The 25189-nt window shown below is 40.4% G+C and overlaps 1 protein-coding gene and 1 non-coding gene across 4 annotated transcripts in view; both read left to right on the top strand.

The window, feature by feature from the left end:
- Positions 1-2650: 2650 nt before the first annotated feature.
- Positions 2651-25189, top strand: part of MED17 (mediator complex subunit 17) — a 31248-nt gene continuing 8709 nt past the window's right edge. For 2 of the 3 annotated variants that reach the window (XM_074400326.1, XM_039462260.2), the window contains exons 1-10: positions 2652-3100; positions 6900-7066; positions 9769-9988; positions 13013-13149; positions 13236-13320; positions 14180-14332; positions 15335-15465; positions 16463-16647; positions 19644-19781; positions 24967-25084. In XM_074400326.1, the coding sequence (XP_074256427.1) occupies positions 2851-3100; positions 6900-7066; positions 9769-9988; positions 13013-13149; positions 13236-13320; positions 14180-14332; positions 15335-15465; positions 16463-16647; positions 19644-19781; positions 24967-25084 (1584 nt within the window). In that variant the 5' untranslated portion in view covers positions 2652-2850. Of the gene's footprint in view, positions 3101-6899; positions 7067-9768; positions 9989-13012; positions 13150-13235; positions 13321-14179; positions 14333-15334; positions 15466-16462; positions 16648-19643; positions 19782-24966; positions 25085-25189 lie in introns of all 3 variants that reach the window. The other variant, XM_039462261.2, reaches the window with a different exon arrangement.
- On the top strand, positions 16135-16235 carry LOC120361019 (small nucleolar RNA U13). The gene has a single exon (XR_005577382.1). It is a non-coding gene; the product is annotated as a small nucleolar RNA U13 (small nucleolar RNA).

The following is a 25189-nucleotide window of genomic DNA, read 5'->3' as shown; positions in this document are numbered from 1 at the left end:
GCCAGTCACAGCAGCCATATTCCAACCACTCACACATGGCCAACTGTTCGAACCACCTTCAAATAAGGCAAATGCTGAGCTGTAACCAATCCAGCTGTTCTTGTACCTCGCATTTTGTGTAAGCCACTTTCCTTTTTCTGTCCTTAAATCCTCTCCAACCATCTGGCAGCACTGGAGTCTTTCTGGACCTATTCTGCTCTTGGTAGATACAGAATAGGTACATGGGTATTCCATTATTAAACAATAAAGTTACCCTTAAGGAAAAGGCTATATTGGAAAAACACATGGCTTTTGTCATACTCACCAAAGCCCAGGGAGGAACCCTCATCATCAAAACTGTATTGTATGTCTGTAACCCAGATAAATCAGATAACATCACTATATTAATGGACAATAATGAAACCTTTTGGATCCAACACCTCTTTAAATGATTGGCTAAGCAGCTAGTTTGGATCTTGAGGACTTGGTGGCAAAAGCTGTTGCTTATTCTTAATCATTTGTTGTTTCGCCTTGTTTTTGTCTGCACTGCTGTTATGCTGCCACTGCGCCTGGCTATTAATCACATTTTAAAATAAAGTTAAAACTTTTTTTCTTTACAAATGTACACATGAAAAGCAAGTACAGTGGTTCTTGAACATGATTGTGTGACAGACTGTAGCTTGCCAGAAATAGGTTCCTCTCATGAAAATTCACTGCCCTCCACACACAGCCACCCACTTTCTTCTTCAGTAGGGACTGACACCAGGGCTACTGTATTTTCCTAAATATCTTAGGAAGGTAGTTCAAAACCTAGATATATCTTGGTGAGAACAAAACTTGGCAAAGACTCATGATAAATCCTTAAACAGTTTTGTAATATAAGAATTTATATATAAATCCTTAAACATAGAGTTTTGTAATATAAGAGAATCCATCTTTGTCTGTGGAATTATTACTAATGAAATACGTTGTTAGAGACCCAAAGACTGAAGTTACACCACTTCTTCTTAATCTTTTAATTATTTATAGGCCAGGCATGGGGACACACCCTTATAGTCCCAGCTACTCAGGAGGCTAAGGCAGGAGCATCATTTTAGCCCGGGAGTGCAAGCTTGTAGTGTGCTGACAGCACTTGTGAATAACCACTGCACTCAGCCTGGGCAACACAGCGAGACCCCATCACCAGTAAAAAAAAAATGAGATCAACATTATTTATTCTGTTTCTCAGGCATAAAATAAATATTAAGCACTTATTACATGCCAGAGTTTATTATGTCTGCTGCAGATATTGGCTGTCATAGAGTTATAACTAACAGGAAACCAAATAATTATGTAGTATGATTTTAAGCGGTGGTAAGCACAATTGTTTCCCCCAAGCCACACCCTTAATTTATAACTCTTCAGACAATGTTTCTTTAAAAAAATTATTAATTTAAACAACTTTTGTTTTGAGGCAAGGTCTCCCTCTGTTGCCTACGCTGGAGTGCAGTGGTGAGGTCTCAGCTCACTGCAGCTTCCATCTCCTGGGTTCAAGCGATCCTCCCACCTCAGCCTCCCGAGTAGCTGGGACCATAGGTCAGCGCCACCACGCCGGGCTTTTGTTTCAAGAGCAAGCTGTAAGCCCCCAGATCTCCGGTCTCTCTGCAGGACTCTCATGCTAAGGTTCAAGGATCCATTAATTTCCTTTTCCTTGATTGCTTTCGTCTCTGCAGTTTTATTTCCTTCTCCATTTTTTTTCTTTTTTTAAACGGAATCTCACTCTGTCGTCCATGCTGGAGTGCAGTGGCGTGAACTTGGCTCACTGCGTCCTCTGCCTCTTGGGTTCAAGCGATCCTCCTGCCTCAGCCTCCCGAGCAGCAGGGACTACAGGCCCGTGCCCCCACACCCACCTAATTTTTGTATGTTTAGTAGAGGCAGTGTTTCACAAGAGATCGCTTGACCTCGTGATCCGCCGCCCTTGGCCTCCCAAAGTGCGGAATTACAGGGGTGAGCCACCGCGCGCGGCCTCCTCCCCTTTTAAAACAAAGGCAGGTCTTAAAAGGCAGGGAATAGGCCAGGCGCGGTGGCTCATGCCTGTAATCCCAGCCCTCTGGGAGGCCCAGGTAGACCAGCCTGGCCAACAGGGTGAAACCTCATCTTTTTTTTTTTTTTTTTTTTTTTTTGAGACGGAGTTTCGCTCTCTGTTACCCAGGCTGGAGTGCAATGGCGCCATCTCGGCTCACCGCAACCTCCGCCTCCTGGGTTCAGGCAATTCTCCTGCCTCGGCCTCCTGAGTAGCTGGGATTACAGGCACGCGCCACCATGCCCAGCTAATTTTTTGTATTTTTTAGTAGAGACGAGGTTTCACCATGTTGACCAGGATGGTCTCGATCTCTTGACCTCGTGATCCACCCGCCTCGGCCTCCCAAAGTGCTGGGATTACAGGCCACCGCGCCCGGCCTTTTTTTTTTTTTTTAATATAAAAAAAGAAAAAAGAAAAAAAAAAAAAAAAAAAGCAGGGAATCAACTCCCCCCACTGCCGGTTCAGGAACTGCTGCTTCGCTCCCGCGGCGGGCCACGCCTCTTGCAGGCCCGGAAGTTCGCCCCCTCCCACCGCAGGATTCCCGGGAAGCGCTTCCGGGAGGCAGAGCTCCGCGCCTGCCCAGTGTTGCTACGTCAGACGTGCGTAGAGGGGAGCCCGCAGTGCCTTCTGGGAAAGTCGCCGGGCCGGCGCTTTCCTTTCCAGCCTGAGCGCTGCGTTCGGTTCCCCGAGGGTCTTCTGTGTCAGCGCGGCTCCGGGGTTTGGGTTCCCAGGCCTCCACAGAAGGCCTCTTCCTACCTCTTTTTCTGCCTGGCGCGCGGGTCCTCCCACCGCTGGGCGACGCCGCCAGCATGTCCGGGGTGCGCGCGGTGCGGATCAGCATCGAGTCGGCCTGCGAGAAGCAGGTCCAGGAGGTGGGACTGGATGGCACCGAGACGTACCTGCAGCCGCTGTCCATGTCGCAGAATCTGGCGCGTCTGGCCCAGCGGATCGACTTCAGCCAGGGTTCGGGCTCCGAGGAGGAGGAGGCCGCGGGGGCCGAGGGCGACGCACAGGACTGGGCGGGCGCCGGATCGAGCGCAGACCAGGACGACGAGGAAGGTGAGGCCCGCGTCTATTGCCCGAGTCCGCCGGGCGGGGTCCCGGCACTCGCCGGGGTGGCGGCCCTTGGCCTGTCCCGCGAGGGGCGATCCCGTGCGTGCGAGAACTTCCAGTGTCCCTCAAGCGGAAGGGTCATGTTTTTGTTACTGCCAGACAAGTTAGGTCACAACTTGACGCAATACTCCCGCGAGTCCCCTTGAGTAGGAGCGTTTGCGACACTGTCACACGGTGAAACGTTTAAATGAATACTTCTCTGTAGAGCGCCTTTAATGTGGCACACAAGAGCCCTAGATCGGGAGCCTGCCCCTTGCCGGCGCTGTGACCTTGGGCGAGTTACTTTGCATCCTTGTGCAGTGTGGATGATGATAGTAGCACCTACCGAAAAGAGGCCTGTGTTGACTGGAATGTGTATCGAGGTTCCAGAGATAGGCGAGGCCAGATCCCGTAGAGCCCAGTAGGCCAGGATAAGCATTTGGCTTGTGTTAGGACAGCTGAAAGCTTTTGCAGGATAGATAGAGACATGATTTTGTTAAAGGTTTCTGTAGATGCTTTGCGGTAAATGAACTATAGGGAAAGCAAAACTGGAAGAGGAGGGGGAGGCTGGTTAGGAGGGAAGTGAAGAAACAATTAGTGGGTTCTCATTATTGTCAAGGATTTTTGAAAAATCACAATTCTTAGTTTAGTTACGCAGCAGACCCGGTGTAAATGGGAATTTAAAGATGTTATCTCAGGCCAGTGGTGTTAGGATAATTAGGAGTCCATTTGCGAAAAAAGGTAAATACTGCTTTATACCTCACACAAAAATTATTTCCACAATAATTTTTGAGGATTGAGATGCCAAATGAAGAAAGTAAAACAAAGTGTTAGAAGAAATAATGTAAGAATAGTTGTATTATTCTGGGAATAGATCTTCTTAATTTAGGAAATAACAGGACAGGCCTGGTGGCTCACACCTGTAGTCCCAACACTGGGAGACCAAGGTGGAAGCATCGCTTGAGCCCAGGAGTTCAAGACCAACCTGGGCAACATAGAGAGCTCCTGTCTCTACAAATTAAAAAAATTTAGCTGGGCGTGGTGCTGCACATTTGTGGTACTAGCTACTAGGGAGGCTGAGGGAGGAGGGTGGATTGAGCCGGTGAGATCGAGGCTCCAGTGAACTATATGATTATGATTGTGCCACTGCACTCCAGCCTGGGTAACAGAACAAGAGCCTAACACACAGACACCTGTACCTTACAAAGGATAGTTATATTAATTACATAAAAATTAAAAATAATGGGAAAAAATGCCATAAACAAAGTAAGAAGATAAATGACAGACTGGGAGAAGTTCTACACATAGAACACAAATTTAGTTGATCTCCTCCATATTCAAAAAGTTTCCTCATACTAAAAAAAAAATGATGATAGGTTGGAAAACTAGGCCAAAGTTATAAACAGCTTATAGAGGAGAAACTTCAGATACCAAGAAACAAAATATAGACTCCATCTCATTAGTAGGGACTGGGAAATTAAAACATTATTAAGATACTCTTTCCATGTACAAAATTGACAGAAATTGAAAAGATAATATATTAATATTCAGGGTTAGGAATGTGAACTGGTACTGTTTTTGAAAGACAATTTGGCAGTTTAGTATCTGCCAAAATTTAATTTTAACTTTTTGTTTGTTTGTTTTTTGAGACGGAGTCTCACTCTGTCACCCAGGCTGGAATGCAGTGGTGTGATCTCGGCTTCTGGATTCAAGCGATTCTTCCACCTCAGCGTCCCTAGTATCTGGGACTATAGGCGTTTACCACCATGACTGGCTAATTTTTGTATTTTTAGTAGAGATAGGATTTCGCCACATTGGCCAGGCTGGTCTTGAACACCTGATCTCAGGTGATGCACCTGGCATCAGCCTCCCAAAGTGCTGAGATTATGGTTCTGAGCCACTGTGCCCAGTGGAAACTTTTAAATGTATGTTTCCTTTGATTCACTATTACCCCAGCAAAAAATTTAACCTGCAGAAAAAGGTGCACATATATAGGGTATATGTTCAAGGTGTTTACCACTGCTGGCATTGTTAGAAGTAATCTACACATCCATTAAATACAGAGGGTTAATTGTATCGTATATCTTATGTTCCAGAATGTCATACAGTATTAAAAGAATTAAGTAGATATATAAGTGCTAACATGGAAGTGTCTCTAGGGCGTGTTAAGTGGAGGCGGGGGAAAAGCAAGTAATAGAAAATCAGAAATAGGTGTATGTAAGTGCACAGAAAAATCCTTTGAAAGGGCACACTCCATCCCTTAATAGTGATTACCTCTCAGGAGGGGAGAGAATAGTGGGGAATGAAAGAAAACTTTCACTTTTTACACTGTAATTTTTTTTTTTTTTTTTGAGACGTAGTTTCGCTCTTGTTACCCAGGCTAGAGTGCAATGGCGTGATCTCGGCTCACCACAACCTCCGCCTCCTGGGTTCAGGCAATTCTCCTGCCTCAGCCTCCCAAGTAGCTGGGATTACAGGCACGCGCCACCATGCCCAGCTAATTTTTTGTATTTTTAGTAGAGACCGGGTTTCACCATGTTGACCAGGATGGTCTCGATCTCTTGACCTCGTGATCCACCCGCCTTGGCCTCCCAAAGTGCTGGGATTACAGGCTTGAGCCACCGTGTCCGACCCTACACTGTAATTCTTTATCATGTGAACTCTTTATAATGAATGTTCATGTATTTAATAACAATACTTTTTTTTCAATGGTTAAAAGGAAGATATGCTAATAGTGGCTGGCATTACAGGTCATTTTTGTTTTGATTTTTCTGTATTTTGGAAATTGTGTACAATTGTAAATTCAAGTTCTAAAAACTGTAAGAAGAAAATTATTAAAAAGGTTTACATAAATTTAAAAAGAGATTTGAGCCGGGCGCAGTGGCTCAAGCCTGTAGTCCCACCACTTTGGGAGGCCAGGACGGGTGGATCACAAGGTCAAGAGATCGAGATCATCCTGGTCAACATGGTGAAACCCCGTCTCTACTAAAAATACAAAAAATTAGCTGGGCATGGTGGCGCGTGCCTGTAATCCCAGCTACTCGGGAGGCTGAGGCAGGAGAATTGCCTGAACCTAGGAGGCAGAGGTTGCAGTGAGCCGAGATTGCGCCACTGCACTCCAGCATGGGTAACAAGAGTGAAACTCCATCTCAAAAAAATAAATAAATAGGCCAGGCGCGGTGGCTCACGCCTGTAATCCCAGCACTTTGGGAGGCCGAGGCGGGTGGATCACAAGGTCAAGAGATCGAGACCATCCTGGTCATCCTGGTGAAACCCCGTCTCTACTAAAAATACAAAAAATTAGCTGGGCATGGTGGCGCGTGCCTGTAGTCCCAGCTACTCAGGAGGCTGAGGCAGGAGAATTGCCTGAACCCAGGAGGTGGAGGTTGCGTTGAGCCGAGATCGCGCCATTGCACTCCAGCCTGGGTAACAAGAGCGAAACTCCGTCTCAAAAAATAAATAAATAAATAAATAAATAAATAAATAAATTTTAAAAAAATTAAAATAAAAAGATATTTGAGTCTATAACCTTGTAATGATTAATTTAACCTGTGGAAATAGATGCCAGATTCTTTTTGTGATTGTAGGAATGCTAATGTGAAGGTTAACAGATTCAAGAAAGGGTGGACAGGATGGGATAAACAAGAGAACAATTTAAAATTTAAATTCATTATTTTTCCTTTTAGTACTTTTTAAACTTAAGTGAGCTGTCTTCCATTCAGTGTAATGAATACTTCTGGTTTTTTTGGTTTGTTTCTCTCTTTAGGATTGGTAAAATTTCAACCTTCTCTTTGGCCCTGGGACTCCGTGAGGAACAATTTGAGAAGCGCCCTGACAGAGATGTGTGTTCTCTATGACGTTCTCAGTATTGTTAGGGATAAAAAATTTATGACTCTTGATCCTGTCTCTCAGGATGCACTTCCTCCAAAACAGGTATTTGTGGACTTTAATTGAATAATAACATTTTACTTATTAAGTTCCACGACCCTTTTTAGGCTTTGTGCCTATTGTTCTGTTTTTCTTTCTTGCAAAATTAAGTCCAGATGAAGATTTAAAGACTAGCTGATCTAAAACAAAGCCATACAACTGCATCTCCTTTATTTTTTTTTAATTATGTATCTTTGGCCCTTGGAAGAGTTAAGTTTCATTAAGAATCTGATACTGCCGGGCGCGGTGGCTCAAGCCTGTAATCCCAGCACTTTGGGAGGCTGAGGCGGGTGGATCACGAGGTCAAGAGATCGAGACCATCCTGGTCAACATGGTGAAACCCCGTCTCTACTAAAAATACAAAAAATTAGCTGGGCATGGTGGTACGTGCCTGTAATCCCACCTACTTGGGAGGCTGAGGCAGGATTGCCTGAACCCAGGAGGCGGAGGCTGCGGTGAGCCGAGATGGCGCCATTGCACTCCAGCCTGGGTAACAGCGAAACTCCGTTTCAAATAAATAAATAAATAAAATAAAATAAAATAAAAAAAAGAATCTGATACTTTAAAGGTTGCCAAATCTTGGCTGGGTATGGTGGCTCACCCCTGTAATCCCAGCACTTTGGGAGGCCGAGGCGGTCAGATCACGAGGTCAGGAGATCAAGACCAGCCTGGCCAACACAGTGAAACCCCGTCTCTACTAAAAGATACAAAAAAATTAGCTGGACATGGTGGCATGTGCCTGTAGTCCCAGCTACACGGGAGGCTGAGGCAGGAGAATTGCTTCCACACGGGAGGTGGAGGTTGCAGTGAGCCGAGATTGCGCCATTGCTCTCCAGCTTGGGCAACAGAGTGAGACTTCATCTCAAAAAAAAAAAAAAAAAAAAAAATGGTTACCAAATCTTAACAAATTCTTACAGCCTGGGTCCTTGGTCTGTGATATATTACACAAAAATGTGATGATTTAATGGCTTTGGAATCAGATAGACCTGGATTCAAATCCTGCTTCTGCCTTCGTTATGTGAATCTTAACTGTGTGACCTTAAATTTAGCAAGCAAGTTATTTTCTGTAAGTTCTTGTTTTTTCATCTAATCCTTCCTTCCTTTTTTTTTTTTAAGGGGATGGATTAGAAAAATTAGGCCAAATTATGGAGAATATTGAGAGCTGGGAAAAATTGCTGATATTTCATAAACAATATATTCAGTTTTTGAATATTTGAAGATGAAAGAGAAGCTGCAGAAAGATGAGTTGGTGAATAAAGAGTCTGAAAACATTGAGGCTACTTGGGTCCTTAAGGAAAAAAGTAAGACCATGACCAAATTTGTCATGGAGAGGAAGTAATGACTGTTAGAATCCATTTGTAAATAAAATTAATTGAATAGAATTATATAGTAATAGTTTCAGAATCGAGAAAATTAAGGCCTAAAGAGGTTTGTAATATGTTCAGATAGCCGTCAAAGGAGTAGTTAGAGCCAAGACTAGAACTCCAGCACCTGACTTATGGTCTCAGTGCTTTTTCTACTGTTCTGTGCTTTTCCCAGAAAGGAGTCTCCAGGAATTTCTTAAGATCTCCAGGAACTCTTTGATTTATGTTCCCTAATACGATCAAAAGATTATTTTGATGTTTTTATGAAGCTTTGTGATTTTTGACTCATACAGCCAGAAAACTTTCATTTATTAAACTGGTTGGTAAAATACACAAATTATGGTGATGTGGGTATTTATGTGTGCATATATGATACATATATTTTGATTTCTGATCAGTTTTCTAAAGTAGGATTCAGTTAAATACATTTAATATTAATAATGGCATGGCGCAGTGGCTGACACCTGTAATTCCAACATTTTGGGGAGCTGAAGCAGGGGGCCAGGAGTTTGAGACTATCCTAGGCAACATAGCAAGACCCTGTCTCTACAAAAAAAAAAAAAAAAAAAAAAAAAAAAGCCAGGTTTGGTGGTGTGAATCTGGAGTCCCAGCTTCTCAGGAGGCTGAAGCCAGAGGATTGCTTGAGCCAGGAGATCAAGGATATGGTGAGCCAAGATGATTCTACCGCAGTCCAGCTTGGGCGACAAAACAAGATTGCATCTCAAAAGAAAAACAGTTAATGCTGGGTGATTTCATTCTTAATTCCAAAAGCACTTTAATAGCTATGGTAAGATACAAAATATGGTAAGCTACAAAATACAGGATAATTTTACAGTTGGACTCAGTGGAGTCATTCATTCATTAAGTCAAATTAAATCAATGTGCCAGACGTTGTTCTAGAGTTTGTCGATATAGTGGTTTCTGCCATCATGCAGATTACATTGCAGCAGAGATTATAGATGTTAATCAGAAGTATAATGAGTGCCAAAAAGGTGATTTATATATAAAACCGTATGTGTGTATGTACAGGATAGGGGGTGGCAATATATAAGGAGAGGAGTGGCAGTGCATCAAGAGGGGACCTTAACAGGCTGGACAGAGTTGATGCAATTGCAAGTTCTGACTAGAGGCCATTGTAGTGTTTTTGGTTTAACATAAGTTAAGCTTTGAGTGAGGTGAACAAAGAAATAGGCTAAGGTTATTATTTTATAAAAAAAATTTTATGTGTACTTTCCCCTCCTTTTTGCTTTTCTTTCACTTCTACATTTTATTATTGATAAAATGTGTAATTTTAGAGTCATTTGAAAATCATGCAGAACGGCATGTTTGGATTGTTTTTGATAGAATCCTCAGACGTTGCAGCTGATGTCCAAAAAGAAGTCACTTGCCGGAGCAGCACAAATCCTATTGAAGGGAGCAGAAAGACTGACTAAATCAGTTACTGAAAACCAAGAAAACAAGCTACAAAGAGACTTCAATTCTGAGCTTTTGCGATTACGGCAGCACTGGAAACTTCGAAAAGTTGGAGATAAAATTCTTGGAGATCTGAGCTACAGAAGTGCAGGTATAAATAATTATTAAAAACGATGCTTTGTGACCAGGTGTGGTGGCTCATGCCTATAATTCCAGCACTTTGGGAGGCTGAGGCAGGTGGATCACTTGAGGCCAGGAGTTCAAAACGAGCCTGGGCAACATGGTGAAACTGCATCTGTACCAGAAATACAAAAAATTGGCTAGACGTGGTAATGTGCACCTGTAATCCCAACTACTTGGGAGGCTGAGGCACGAGAATTGCTTGAACCCAGGAGGTGGAGGTTGCAGTAAGCCAAATTGCACCATTGCACTCCAGCCTGGGGAACAGAGCGAGCCTCCATCTCAAAAATAAACAAAAAACTATGCTTTCTCTATAAGTATAATGTTAAACATATCCTTCTGTAATATGTTATTTCTCAACTACATGTTAACGTTTGGAAATTTTAATTTCTGTTCATATAAGCCAAAACCATTTTTATCAGAGCCTTACAATAAATAGCCTGGTTTCTATTTCCAAACCTTTTTAGATACCCTTAACAGAAAGTTCAAAGATTCGGTTTATGTGCTGGCACACCTTGAAGCATAACTTGATTTTTTAGTTAGAAATGAGGTAGAGCTAGACTCCTCAATCAAGGCCTTACCTGTAACCCTTAAAAACTGAACATGGCTATGCGCAGTGGCTCACACCTGTAATCCTAGCACTTTGGGAGGCTGAGGTGGACAGATTGCTTGAACTCAGGAATTCGATAGCAGCCTGGGCAACATGGCAAAACCCCATCTCTACATAAAATACAAAAATTAGCTTGGCGTGGTGGTGCATGCCTGTTAGTACCAGCTACTCAGGAGGATTCCTTGAGTCCAGGAGGTTGAGGCTTCAGTGAGCCTAGATTGCACCATTGCACACCAGCCTGGGCAATAGAGCCAGACCTTGTCTCCAAAAAAAAAAAAGAAAAACCTGGACATGATGCAAGTGTTATTCTGAGAATTTAAACACTCTCTCTCTCTCTCTCTCTCTCTCTCTCTCTCTCTCTCTCTCTCTCTCTCTCTCTCTCTCTCTCCTCCCTGTCCACCTCTCCACCCCAACCACCCACCCCAAAGAAACAAACACAGAAAGCCTGGACATGAAAGAAGGAAAGAAACTTTTTATTCTTACTCTTTCTTTTGCCATTAATCTGCTAAGCTGTTTTTATGTCCTGAATGAAGAGAAAGGGTGGCAAAAAGGTTTGCTTTCCTTTTTCCCACTAAACCAGGGCTACAGCACTAACTTAGGGAATGCAACTTTTGGAGGCAGAGTAAGGTTTGATGCTGTTGACTTCATATTTTTTGGTATAAATTCTTAGTTGCAGGTTTTACAAGGTAATAATGGCAGTGTTTTATAAGCTGCTGAGGCAGTCAGAGGGACTGCCTATATGGAAAAACTTAGAAAGTTCATAGCTCCGTGGGGTAAAGGCTGTGAATATCAGGGGAGGAGGCAAAGAGTCTTGGTTTTGATCGTTGAGATAATGGTACAGTAATATTTGAAAGGTTCATTTGCCAGAGTAAGCTATCATTATCCTAAAATTTTAAAAAGGTAAGTTAAGGTGGTTCAGTCAAATACTGGAGGACCGACATGCTTCAGTATTAATATTAATTGGAATATTTTGATCCCTGAAGGTTCTATCTCATAACGATGAGTTAAAGCTGACAAGACCATTTAAAATTTTTAATAGGTAGTCTGTAGAAGCAGCACTTTCTGGTTTTGGATATTTTTTTTTCCACAAATAATTTGTGTACAGGAACTTTACCTAATTCTTTATTTGGCATAGTCACTTATGATTATGAAAGTATTTGATCACATTGTTTTTAATTGCATGAGGATCTTTAGCATCTTCCCTTGTTATAAAACCAGTTTCATTTATTTATTTATTTTATTTATTTATTTTTGGGACGAGGTTTCACCATATTGGTCAGGCTGATCTTGAACTCCTCGCCTCATTATCCACCCGCTTCAGCCTCCCAAAGTGCTGGGATTACAGGCATGAGCCACCGCGCCCAGTCCAAAACCAGTTACATTTAACCACCTATTCCTTACGTAATTCAGTGTCCCAAAACAACTTACCCATACTTCTGAACTACACAAAAAGACATTACATAAAAACTCAGAACTGGGCCGAGCGGCTCACGCCTGTAATCGCAGCAGTTTGGGAGGCCAAGGTGGGAGAATTGCCTGAGCCCAGGAGTTCAAGATAAGACTGGACAACATAGACCCTATTTTAAAAATAGAACATTACAAATTAACTGGGTGTGACGGCGTGTACCTGCAGTCCTAGTTACCTGGGAGTCTGAAGTGGGAGGACTGCTAAATCCTAGGAGTTTGAGGCTGCAGTGAGCTGTGATTGTACCACCATACTCCAGCCTGGGAGACAGAGGGAGACCATCTCCAAAAAGATAATAAAAAATGAAATAAAAAATCTAGGAACTGGGTGAAAAAAGAGTATTATATGCACTATCGTCTCTCTTCCTGTTGTTGAGTGTGGAGTGCTTACTTGAAAACTTAGTAGAGGGGCCGAGCTCCAGAAGAGTTTCATCCTCAAGGTCTCAGTCTGAGGAATTGTTTTCTAGGAGTACACCCATTTTTATCAATACTCAATTGGAATACAACAATTTGAATTTTCTGTGGAATTTCTTTCTTTCTTTTTTTTTTAAAGACGGGATTTCACCATGATGTTGGTCAGGCTGGTCTTGAACTCCTGACCTCAGGTGATCTACCCGCCTTGGCCTCCAAAGTGCTTGGATTACAGGCGTGAGCCACCACACGTGGCCTGAATTTTTATTATAATGATGTCATTAGATTAAGAAGTGTTTTTTTTTTTAAAGGTAAATAACTTCCCCTCCTCCATTTTCTTTCTTTCATTTGCTCACCACTCCTCACCCTTTCCCCGAAAACATACGGTTTTTAGTGGGAACTTACTTTATGATTCAGTGATGTGGATGTGAATTATTATATATTTAATAATGTGTGTCAGAATATTTTGTTAAAATTTTTTTTATTTTCCTATTTTTAATACCACATTAGGATCTCTCTTTCCTCATCATGGTACTTTTGAAGTAATAAAGAATACTGATCTTGATCTGGATAAAAAGATACCTGAAGATTACTGTCCCCTTGATGTCCAAATTCCTAGTGATTTAGAGGGGTCTGCATATATCAAGGTATTTGTCAAAATATTTTTCATGTAATTCTTATGAATAGCCCTGAAGCTAATTTGTTAACTTTTTTTTGTTTTGTTGTCATATAGGTTTCAATTCAAAAACAATCTCCAGATATAGGTGATCTTGGCACAGTTAACCTCTTCAAAAGACCTTTGCCCAAATCCAAACCAGGTGTGGTTATATTTTGTCCTCTAATTTCTGGTCTTATTTGAGCTGGCATTTTAAAATAAACTGAAGATAAATATAGCTTAGGAATAATAGATATTTTGAAATAAGAACAATTCAAAATATACTTCTAAAATTTGTCAATAAACCATTAGTGAATTGGTGTGCAACCTTTTTTTTGAGCTGGAGTTTGCCCAGGCTGGAGTTCAGTGGCTCTATCTCACCTCACTGTAACCTCCATCTCCCGGGTTCAAACAGTTCTTCTGCCTCAGCCTCCTAAGTGACTGGGGCTACAGGCATGCGCCACCATGCCCAGCTAATTTTATATTTGTAGTAAAAACATGGCTTCTCCATGTTGGTCAGGCTGGTCTCAAACTCCCTTCTTCAGGTGATTTGCCAGCCTTGGCCTCCCAAACTGCTGGGATTATAGGCGTGAGCCACTGACAATGTTTTTTTAAGACTAGACTGACTTCCTGGTTTTCTCTGTTAAAGAAGTGAGGTATTTATATTTTGGAAAGAATGTATCTTTACACAGTGACAGTATCATAGCCATTGAGGTTTATCTGTGGCATGATCATTGCTAACTGATACTTCCCTCTTTAGGAATTGAAACGTCCCTCTTTCAGAATGAAAGCTTGGGGGAATAAAAACAAAAACCTTCCCAATACCCTGCCGGGTTGATTTGTAACACAGTTGGCATTGGCAGTAGAAAATTTCTATTCACAAAAAAAGTGAATAGAAAAAAAGGAATATACTGTAATACAGTATTTTTCTGAACATTTGTCATATGTACTCAGATCGCCATGTAAGCTAATTAATGCATAATATTATTAGATAATTGATACATACATTTCTTGTCTTTCAGGTTCCCCACATTGGCAGACAAAATTAGAAGCAGCACAGAATGTTCTCTTGTGTAAAGAAATTTTTGCGCAGCTCTCTCGAGAAGCTGTTCAGATTAAATCACAGATCCCTCACATTGTGGTGAAAAACCAGATTATCTCTCAGCCTTTTCCGAGTAAGCGCAGCCCTGTTTTGACTCTATGAACAGGACTTCGTGTTTTGAGGAATAGGACAGAGAAGGTAGATGTTAGGGTGTGTTGGGAGAATAATAAGAGCAAAGAAATAGTGTGCTATCCAGCGTGACAGCCAGGAAAGCATGTAACACAAACTATACTCTGGATTCAGTTCTGTGTCCTATATAGTGTGACCTTTGGATTTTTAAGCTACGTATCAAAAATTTGCACTTATGTAGTCATTATTATTGTCAAGAGAAAAGATTTGCACTAGCATAGCTACATTTATTTAGCAACAGTTGCTTTGAAGGGAGATTGTCTAAATGAGAGGCCAGTTTAAAAATGTTGACTCTCACGCTTGTCATCCCAGCACTATGGGAAGCCAAGGTTGGAGTATCACTTCAGGTTGGGAGTTCGAAACGAACATGGCCAACATGGTGAAATTCATTCTTTACTAAAACAAACAAACAAAAATTTTTTTTGAAGTTTACTCATAATATTTTCAAATATGTAGAAACTGGATTTTAATTATATTGATCAAAAGCAGGTAGACTTGTCTGGGGATGAGTTTGTATTTAGCTTTGCACTTGTTTTTTATGTAAATTCTAAGGGCGGTCGTCTTAGGATGAAATAGGTTTTAGTGGTGAGAAATTCCATCCTACTTCTTATGGGAGCAGGGAAGATCGACTGTCTTCTACTCAGTAAGACTGGATACCAACTCTTATTTTAAAGGAAAAAGCAATATATAGCATTTTTCACCGGTCTTTAGCCACAGCTCAAGGGCAGCAGCCATATTACATGTCAACAGAATTTGAATTACTAAAATACATGGTAGTTTATTATATTCGTGAATAGTCATCTTGATATACAAATGTTTAATCATGAGGCCTGATCTTTAAGTTTAGAATATATCTTTTGAAAATGAACTATGATTATACTTTATGAAGACAGTTTGTACCTTCCCATGTTTTATTTATATCTGTCCTCCTCCTTTTTATAAATAGACTTGCAGTTATCTATTTCTTTGTGCCATTCCTCAAATGATAAGAAATCCCAAAAATTTGCTACTGAGAAGCAAAGTCCGGAGGACCACCTTTATGTCTTAGAGCATAATTTACACCTACTGATTAGAGAGGTAAGGAAATCAATGTTTTCTTGCATTGTGGTGAGCCCGTGCAGGGCAGTGAGTATGGGCAAACCCCCCCCTCCTCTGCTGAGTCTTGATTATTGACAGAGCCACAGCATCACTGTCTAATATGAAAGATCCTTGCTGTGTGCTAGGGGAATACAGAGATAATCAGAATACTGTCCCTGTTCCCAAGCATACCTTCTAGTGGTAGAGAGATGCAAGTTTTAAAGTAGAGGTGTAAGAAACCTGATGTTCAAGTTCAGAGGGAAGGGTGATTCTGACGGGGGGAGATAATGGAAAATGTCTTGCCAGAGTCTGTGAAGAGACTAGTTTTATTTTAGGACATCTTCTACTTATAGATTATCCACAACTGTTTCCAGGGTTCTGGTTCACAGGCCAGGGTAATTTTAAAGGAATATCCTGTGAAATTTCATAGAAGTATGTATTACAGCCTCGCCTGCTCCATCCAAAATCTGATCCAATTGATTGTGATGATGCAAGAATTGGTTTTAAAAAGCTCCTCAGGAGGTTCAGATAGGCAGCCAGGTTTGGGAACCTCTAATCTAGGGTATAGTGAAAGAAGTATTTACTGATTGCTTGTGTTCTATTTATGAGAGTCAATGAAGAGGATTGTTTTACATCGTAAAACTTTTAAAATAAAAATTAAAGCTTGAGATCCTTTTGCTGTTCAAAAGCATGATTGGGTTTTCGTGCTCATGTGTGAGTTGTGGCTCCCTCAAACCGTATTAGGATGTCAGCACATTACCCATTTGATGTGAGAAAAGGAAAAAAATTACAACTTGAGAAGGACCCTTCGCTTTACATACTTGCATTATGTGTGACCTATTAGATGCTTGCATTTTTCTCCATGTCAGGATTCTTTTCATATGTGGTTCAAATCCATTCCTTTCAGTGTTTCTAAGATGTGACCCATGTTTTGATTAAATATTATGTAGCTTTTACTATGTGGGTGTTGGTTATTTAAAATGGCTGTTTTTGTTAGTTTCATAAACAGACCTTGAGTTCCATCATGATGCCTCATCCAGCAAGTGCACCTTTTGGCCACAAGAGAATGAGACTTTCGGGTCCTCAAGCTTTTGATAAAAATGAAATTAATTCATTACAGTCCAGTGAAGGGCTTCTGGAAAAAATAATTAAACAAGCAAAGCATATTTTTCTAAGGAGTAGGTAAGGTTGAACAAAGTTACTGTTTTCTGTTTTTTCTTTGAAATTGCATTCTGTTTTCTTCTATTATTTCATATACTTTTTTGGAATGCTTTAACTTTTTTTTTTTTTTTTTTTTTTTAGGGAGAGGAAGTGTTTAAGAGTTTATTTCCTATCATAGACTGGGTCCTGTCAAGTCTGGGGAGGACTTAGATCCACGTCTGATCTAACAGTGTATTCTTTCTAACACTGTCACTTTTTTGCAAAGACAACTGACTAGGAGAAATGTGCTTTATAATAGCATATTTTCTTCAGTAACCCAGCCATGAGATACTTACTTCTGAACTGATTTAAATCTTTTTGTTGAGGGTTGCTGTATTTTTTATTTTTTGCACAATTTAGAGTTTGGAGGATACTCTCCTTTATGTTGACTTACTTAATCTTTGTTCTTTGGGATAGGCAGTATTAACCTTGTTTTTACTGATAAGATTGAGGCTTAAAGAACATATGCACCTTGTTCAAGGTTACACAGCTAAAAAGTTGCAGGACCAGGATTCATGCCCAGGTCTATGTAACTCCCAAAGCTGTTTTTTTTTTTTTTCTTTTATATACATTGCTTATAAAACAACATGGCATGAGTACATATAAATGTATCTTTTTCCATGCTAAAGGGTGCTTTTCTATTTTATTACTGGTACTTAGTGAAAAGGCCTGTTTTCACTTCATTTGTAATTATGCATTGGTAGTACTCCAGAAGTTCAGGCGTGGGCATTGTCGTTCAATAGACGATATTTTATTTTTGGTTTCCAGCATTTTTCTTATTAAAACAGTCTTTTTAGTATATTAGTTTGTAGTCTTAGAGTAGAAATTTAGGTCCTTCAGCTTTTAATAAAAGGAATTTTTACTAAAAAGGGAGACACTTTAGAGAAGACAACATGAGGCAGTGAAAAGAGTAGCGGACTTGGGTGAAAGGTGTGTAAGCCAAGGCTCAACCACTTGCTAGGTGACTAAGCAAAACATTTAGTGTCTATGGCCCCCCATTTATTCCCCTGTCAGTATTAGGTATAGGATTGGGGTCTTAGGATCATAGTAAACAATGTATGTAGACGTATCTTATAAGTAATAAGGTATCATATGATAGGTCACTGTTACCATTAATAACAGTTCAATTTAAAAAGCTGATAATTTGAGTAGATTGTTAATCTTGCAAATTTCTGATTGACCATAAATTTAAATAATCCCCAAAATAAATGATCACATGAAAATAGCTATCTTCAGAACCGTTATAAATTTCAGAGTAGTAAGTATAGCCTTGGAAGCAGCAAAGCTTTAAAACATTACTTCTTTCTGGTGTACAAAAAGCTTAGTGAAGAAAAAAAGACCATGACAGGGCATGGTGGCTCACGCCTATAGTCCCTACACTTTAGGAGGTCGAGATGGAAGGCTTGCTTGAACCCAAGAGTTTGAGACCAGCCTGGGCAACACAGTGAGACCTTGTCTCTACAAGAAGTTTTTTTGAGTTGAAGTCTTGCTGTATCACCCAGATTGGAGTGCAGTGGCATAGCTCACTGCATCCTCCACCTCCCGGGTTCAAGTGATCATCCCGCCTCAGCCTCCCACGTAGCTGGGATTATAAGCGTGCACCACCATGCCTGGCTAATTTTTGTATTTTTAGTAGAGACGAGGTTTCACCGTGTTGGCCAGGCTGGTCTCAAACTTCTGACCTCAAGTGATCCACCCACCTTGGCCTCCCAAAGTCCTGGGATTATAGGCATGAACCACTGCCTGGCCAGGAAATCTTTTAAAAATTAGCTGCTCTTGATGTGGTGCCTTATGCCTGTAATCTCAGCACTCTGGGAGGTCAGGCATATCCCTTGAGTCCAGGAATTTGAGACCAGCCTGGCCAACATGGCCCATCTCTACAAAAAAATTTTTAAAAGTAGCCAGGTGTGGTGGCATGCACCTGTAGTCACAGCTCTTTGGGAGGCCGAGTCTGGAAGATCGCATGAGCCTGGGATGTCGAGGCTGCAGTGAGCTGTGGTCACACCACTGCGCTCTAGTTGGGGTGACGGAGTGAAACCATGTCCAAAAAAAGAGAAAAGACGGATGTGTATGATACTATGCACAGTGAGATCTCTTGACATGCTAATATGTTTTTATGCATAATATATTTTTAGGTATTTATGCTTTGGTTCTAAGCTTTGGCTGTTGATTAGTTTGTGTAAGTTTACTGGCTTTGGAATTAATTCCCAGGTTTTTGGCTCTGGATTTAGACTGCTAGATTTTGTATCCCAATTTACAGCTATGTGGCCGTGGGCAAATTGCTGAACATTGCTAAACTTTTTTCTCTTCTAAAAATGGAAATAATAGTTCCTACCTAAGAAACAAAGTTGTTAGTAAGATTAAATAATACAATTAAAAAAAAAAATAATAATAATAATACAATTCATGAAAGCACTTATTATAATGCTGGCTGTATAACGAACACGTGATGAATCTTCTCATTTGTATTGATATTTTTCTTTTTTGGAGTATAAGGTTTTAATTTTGCAAAAAATCTCTAGCTTCTCTTCAATATGATTGTAATTTCAATACAGTAATGGGTCTACATGTGGGTATGCCACAAGTCATTTATTACCAGGGATCAAATACTGACATTTATGAATGATTTATATTACTGGGTTTGTACCCTAGAGTATCCTTCTCACTCTTTTCCTGATAAGCTTTCCTTAGTGGAAGAAAACGAATGAGTTAAAGGGAATAAACCCATCATGAATCGTGATAATCAGGAGTGTGCGATGAGTGTGTATCGTAGTGTGAAGCTGAGAACCCACACATTCAAGCAGTGTGAAAGGGTTCTTAGAACTGCCTCTACCTTTATTTAAAGTCTGCTTTACACTTAGTGTTAGTTCTAAAAAGTAGTTACCTAGTTTTAAAATTTTCATAAAACTGATGAGTCATTTATATTCCTATCATTTTGTGTGATAACTTAAAGTTTTTTAACCTCTTGTGTTTAAAAGAACTGCAGCAACCATTGACAGCTTAGCAAGCCGAATTGAGGATCCTCAGATACAGGCTCATTGGTCAAATATCAATGATGTTTACGAATCTAGTGTGAAAGTTTTAATCACATCACAAGGCTATGAGCAGATATGCAAGTAAGTGGCCAAAATAAAAGTTTTGTATTTAATATGTTAACTTGCTTTTAATGTATTGATGTTTGCTGACTAATTATATTAAGTATTTGGTTTTTATTTGCTAGGATGGCATAACATTTCTGTAAATCATATCAACTGTGGAGTTTTTTTTTAATAAGTGGAGTCTCACTCTTTTACCCAGGTTGTACAGTGGTGATCATAGCTGACTGCAGCCTCGAACTCCTGGGTTTAAGGAATTATTCTGCCTCAGTCTCCTGAGTAGCTGGGACTATAGGCGTGTACCTAAGAAACAGGTCTGTGTTGCCCATGCTGGTCTTGAACTTCTGGATTCAAGCAATCCTCCCGTTTTGGCCTCCCAAAATGCTGGGATTACAGGCATGAGCCACCACTCCCAGCCCATTTTTTTGATGGCAGTTAGTTCTTAGGAGAAAATCAAAAAGTCTGTTTTTAAACATTGTAAGAATTAGAGGTAAGAATGTCTAAAAAATAGTCTCTATTAGGTAAATGTCACGTATTTGAGCTGGGGTAAACAGTGAACCCCAGCACTGAGCAGAAAGCTGCCTTACCTCTTGAGACTCCAGGTCTGCTTCAGTTCTTGCCTAATGGCTATACGGTAAGTCTAGTATATTTGAAGTGAATAGGGTCATTTGTATTCTAGCCTATACTCTCCATGTTATGCCTAAAACAGCTGAAGTTTTACAGCTCTCATGACCTGGTGTCGATCCTGGGTCTAATCCACATCATGATTATGCCGTAAAAACTGGGTTGATAACTGTGTGTCTGTGAAAGAGATAAGATGGTTTTTGTCCCCAGCCTTCGTAGGGATGCAGTCTACTTGATATACATTCACAAATCACAAGTTAATACAATTGGCTAGTAAGCCATCGAAGAACTTTTTAGGCTACCTTTTGAGCGTCTGTGAAATTTAACACCTGACGTTTATCAAGGTCTGTGACGACTTTTAATTTTTAAAGTGTTCGTTGCTTTATTTCCTTTTTGTCTCAATTTTGTGTTTTTGAGATGGTGTCTCACAATGCTGTTGTCCAGGCTGGTCTCGAACTCCTGGGCTCAAGCAGTCCTCCCACCTTATCCTCCTGTGTAGCTGGGACTGCAGGTGTGCACTACCATACCCTTCTTAGTTGCTTTATTTCAGATAGACTTAACTAGCCACAGTAAAGCAAAACATACTGTGAAACACAAAATAGCCACTCTTGGCAGTAGGGGCAGAAAATACATTTCTAATCCTTTTTCTTTTTTAAGAGGCAAACTTGCTCTGTTGCCCGAGCTAGAGTACAATGGCACAGTCTTGGCCCACTGCAGCCTCCACCTCCTGGGTTCAAGCAATTCTCCCCCCTCAGCCTCCTGAGTAGTTGGGACTACAGGTGCATGCCACCACACCTGGCTAATTTCTGTATTTTTAATAGAAACGGGGCTTCACTGTATTGGCCAGGCTGGTCTTGAACTCCTGACCTCATGATCCACCCTCTTCAGCCTTCCAAAGTACTGGGATTACAGGCATGAACCACCGCACGCAGCCTTATAATGCTATTTTTTTCCTTTTTCTTTTTGATTTTTCCTGTGTACCGTCATTCCTAATATAATGCTGTTTTTTAATGCAGAGGTTTTAATTCACTTAAAAAATGAAAAATAGGTAAGTGTGAGTTTAGATGTAGAATATGAAAGAATACACAATGGAAAGGAAATTAATTAGCCTTGAAACTTTCAGTGAAAGATGATGGAGTAAAGCAGAATCATAGAGTTTCCTTCCCCTATATCTAAAGAAATAATAAAATAATTGGGGTGATTGGGGGTGGGGTGGGAGAAAGTAGGCATCAAACATAGATGAAAAAAGTTTGGATTGCATTTTTAACCATTAAGACTGGGTGATGGAATTATAGGCTTTCGTTATACTTCTGTTGGTGTTTATTTATTTGCCAATAAGCCTTTTGCACTCCTACTGTTGTGTTTAAAATTTTCATAATAGTAAGAGAGAGTGAGTGGAATGGAAAAGAAAAGAGAAAGTTATTATCATTGAATTGTTTCTACTAGAGCTAAGACTAGAACTGTGGGATTATGGTTACAGGCCCCAATGTAAACGTTCTAAACTTCCATGAAGAAAGATTCATGATAATGTAGCCTTGACAGAATCAGGAATGAAGGAGAAGTAGGAGGCAGTAGTATAATGCTCTTTTTCTCATCTTCTACAGCTGGTGTTTTAGGATTCTCTAGAGGGACAGAACTAATGGAATAGATACATATATGTAAAGGGGAGTTCATTAAGTATTAACTCACAGGATCACAAAGTCCCACAATAGGCAGTCTGCAGGCTGAGGAGCAAGGAGAGCCAGTCTGAGTTCCGAAACTGAGGAACTTAAAGTCCGATGTTCGAGAGCAGGAAGCATCTAGCACGGGAGAAGGATGTAGGCTGGAAGGCTAGGCCAGTCTCCCTTTTCACATTTTTCTGCCTGTTCATATTCTGGCTATGCTGGCAGCTGATTAGATTGTGACTACCCAGATTAAGTAAGGGCAAGTCTGCCTTTCTCAGCCCACTGACTCAAATCTTAATCTCCTTTGGCAACACCCTCACAGACAGCCCAGGATCAATAGTTTGTATTCTTTAATCCAATCAAGTTGACACTCTTAACTATCACAGCTGGGCTCAACTTAGCCTATTGAAAGTTGAAAATAATTCTCAGAACTTGTTTGGATGAATCATTTAAAACAATTTCTTATACATCTTTCTAGGAAAGTCTGTGTATTTACGAGCATACATATCCTATCTGTACCTGTACCCTACCTCTCTTTAAAAAAATTTTTTTTTACATATACATGTAGAAGACATGTAACCCTACCTCTCATGCAGTTTTGTTTGCTTCTTAAAAAACATAATACATATAACAAAATTCACCATTTTAAAGTGAACACAGTTCAGTGGTTTTTAGTATATTCCCTGTTTTGTAACTGTCATCATTATCTAATTATGGAACATTTCCATCTCCCCAAAAGGAAACTGTACGTATTAGCAATCATTTGGAATTTACCTGCCTTTTAAACTCAATAGTATTTTTTTTTTTAGTAGTTCAACTTATACAGGTAGGCTTAATGATCAGAAGAAAATGGGATCAATTAGGAAAAACTGTATATAGGAAATGCTTTACAGAGTAGGAGATTCTTTTTATGTGGACTATTTTAACAAGGTTTAAAATATGTGATTGTTCTGCATTCTTCTGAGTTAAAATTAGTCATGTGGCCATAAGGTCCAGAAATGCAGACAAGTACGTGTAATAAAAAATTTATTGCTCAGTAGTATTATATTAGTGAATAAACATTATTTTGTTAGCACATAGATCTACCTCATTTTTTCACAGCATTATTGTATTTCATTATATGTCCCAAACTTTTAATCAGTCTTCTGTTGTTGAACATTTTTGTTGAGCACGAGCAAAATAATTTGCACATGTACAGGTATATCTATCTATAGGGTAAAGTCCTACAAGTATAATTGCTGGGTTAAAAGAGAAGGACATTTGGCGGGCCTGGTGGCTCATGCCTGTAATCCCAACATTTTGGGAGGCTGAGCTGGGGACATCACTTGAGGCCAGGTGTTCAAGGCCAGTGTGGCCAACATGGGGAAACCCTGTCCCTACTAAAAATAGAAAGATGAGCTGGGCATGGTGGTACGTGCCTATAGTCCTAGCTACTTAGGAGGCTGAAGTGGAAGAATTATTTGAACCTGGGAGACAAGTTGCAGTGAGCTGAGGTTGTGCAACTGCACTACAGCCTGGGTGATAAAGTGCGATTCTGTCTCAAAAAAAGATAAGGGCATTTACATTTTAATTGGTAGTATCAAATTATTCCTCAAAGTGGTTGCCAAAAGTATGCAGTCACCAATGGTGAGTGATAAGAGTCGCTGTTCCTTCACACCTTGTTTTGAGAAAAGAATTTTAAAATGTGGGTTAGATTTATATGTCTTTAAGCCTTTTGAGTTTTGTGTTTTTCTTTGAGAAAACAATGTAAACTTTAGTACATCAAAATTACAAACTTAAGCCAGGCATTGTTGGAAACACCTGAAGTCCCAGCTTCTCTGGAGGTTGAAGATTTCAAGGATGCAATGTGCTGTGATTTCTTAAATTTTTAGCAGTTGTTTTGGGAGGATTACAGTGATCTACTTGTTATTTACTGGCTTTTATATGAGTTTTTTTTATTTGACTTAAGCCAAATTAATGGAGTATATGTATTCTGACTTGTTTGCTGGTTATTTCAGTAGGAAAAGGTAAAGAATTAACAAAACCATTTCTCTTTCTGTATGATAATTTGCTCTTTGGTTAACACTGGCTCTAATCCCTTGGAAACCTGATAAGGAAAGATGTCATCTGTATTAAGAGTAAATATGATCTCAGATTGGTAAAATGCATCTGGACTGGGAGAAATTTTAAATAACTGATGGGAATGCCTTTGGACTTCACTGGCTGGTGGTGACTTTTAAAGCTGATCTTGGCTTGTGGAAACCATGCCTTGGTTTGTGGAAACCAAGTTGTTACAAGAGCTTATGGCTCCTGTTAGGGCAGGTCCCACGTATACCCAGTGTGGATCTCATCTTGCAGCAGTGATATTTTGCTGCTATATAGACAGTTGCATGGCCTGCTGGCAAGCTGTGGTCTCTCCAAATCCTCTGGGTAGACTGGTACTCAGTGTGGTCTGTTGTATTCTGGAGTAAGTCTGCTTAGTTGAACCAAAGAAGACTCCTATATTTCCTTCATGGATGTTTGTGTGGGTTATTAAAACAGTTTTTTTTTTTTTGGCTGGGTGCGGCGGCTCACGTCTGTAATCTCAGCACTTTGGGAGACCGAGGCCGGTAGATCACTTGAGGTCAAGAGTTTGAGACCAGCCTGGCCAACATGGGGAAACCCCATCTTTACTAAAAATACAAAAATTAGCCGGGCGTGGTGGCGGGCGCCAGTCATCCCACCTACTTGGGAGGCTGAGGCAGGAAAATCCCTTGAACCCGGGAGGTGGAGGTTTCAGTGAGCTGAGATCATACCACTGCACTCCAGCCTGGGCAACAGACTGAGACTCTGTCTCAAAACAAACAAACAAATACTTTTTAATTTGATGTTGAGGTTTATTGTTTATAATACTGCATAATTTTGAACATCTCTGAATTTTAGTATATGTGTCTATAAAGGTCCATCCAGCTGCAATTGAATATTGGAGTCGAGCAGATTCGAGTTGTGCACAGAGATGGAAGAGTAATTACACTGTCTTACCAAGAGCAGGAGCTACAGGATTTCCTTCTGTCTCAGGTGCAGTTGCAGACTGTGTCTTACGCCTCCTTCTTTTCATAGCTACTTAAATAACAGATTGGTGAAGAAGTAGTTAAAATGTAATAAATTAAGAAGAAAATTTTT

Source organism: Saimiri boliviensis, chromosome 6 (assembly GCF_048565385.1).
Source record: "Saimiri boliviensis isolate mSaiBol1 chromosome 6, mSaiBol1.pri, whole genome shotgun sequence".
NCBI lineage: Eukaryota > Metazoa > Chordata > Mammalia > Primates > Cebidae > Saimiri > Saimiri boliviensis.
The sequence above is the reverse complement of the archived record's forward strand: the minus strand, read 5'-3'. Positions and strand labels throughout refer to the sequence as shown.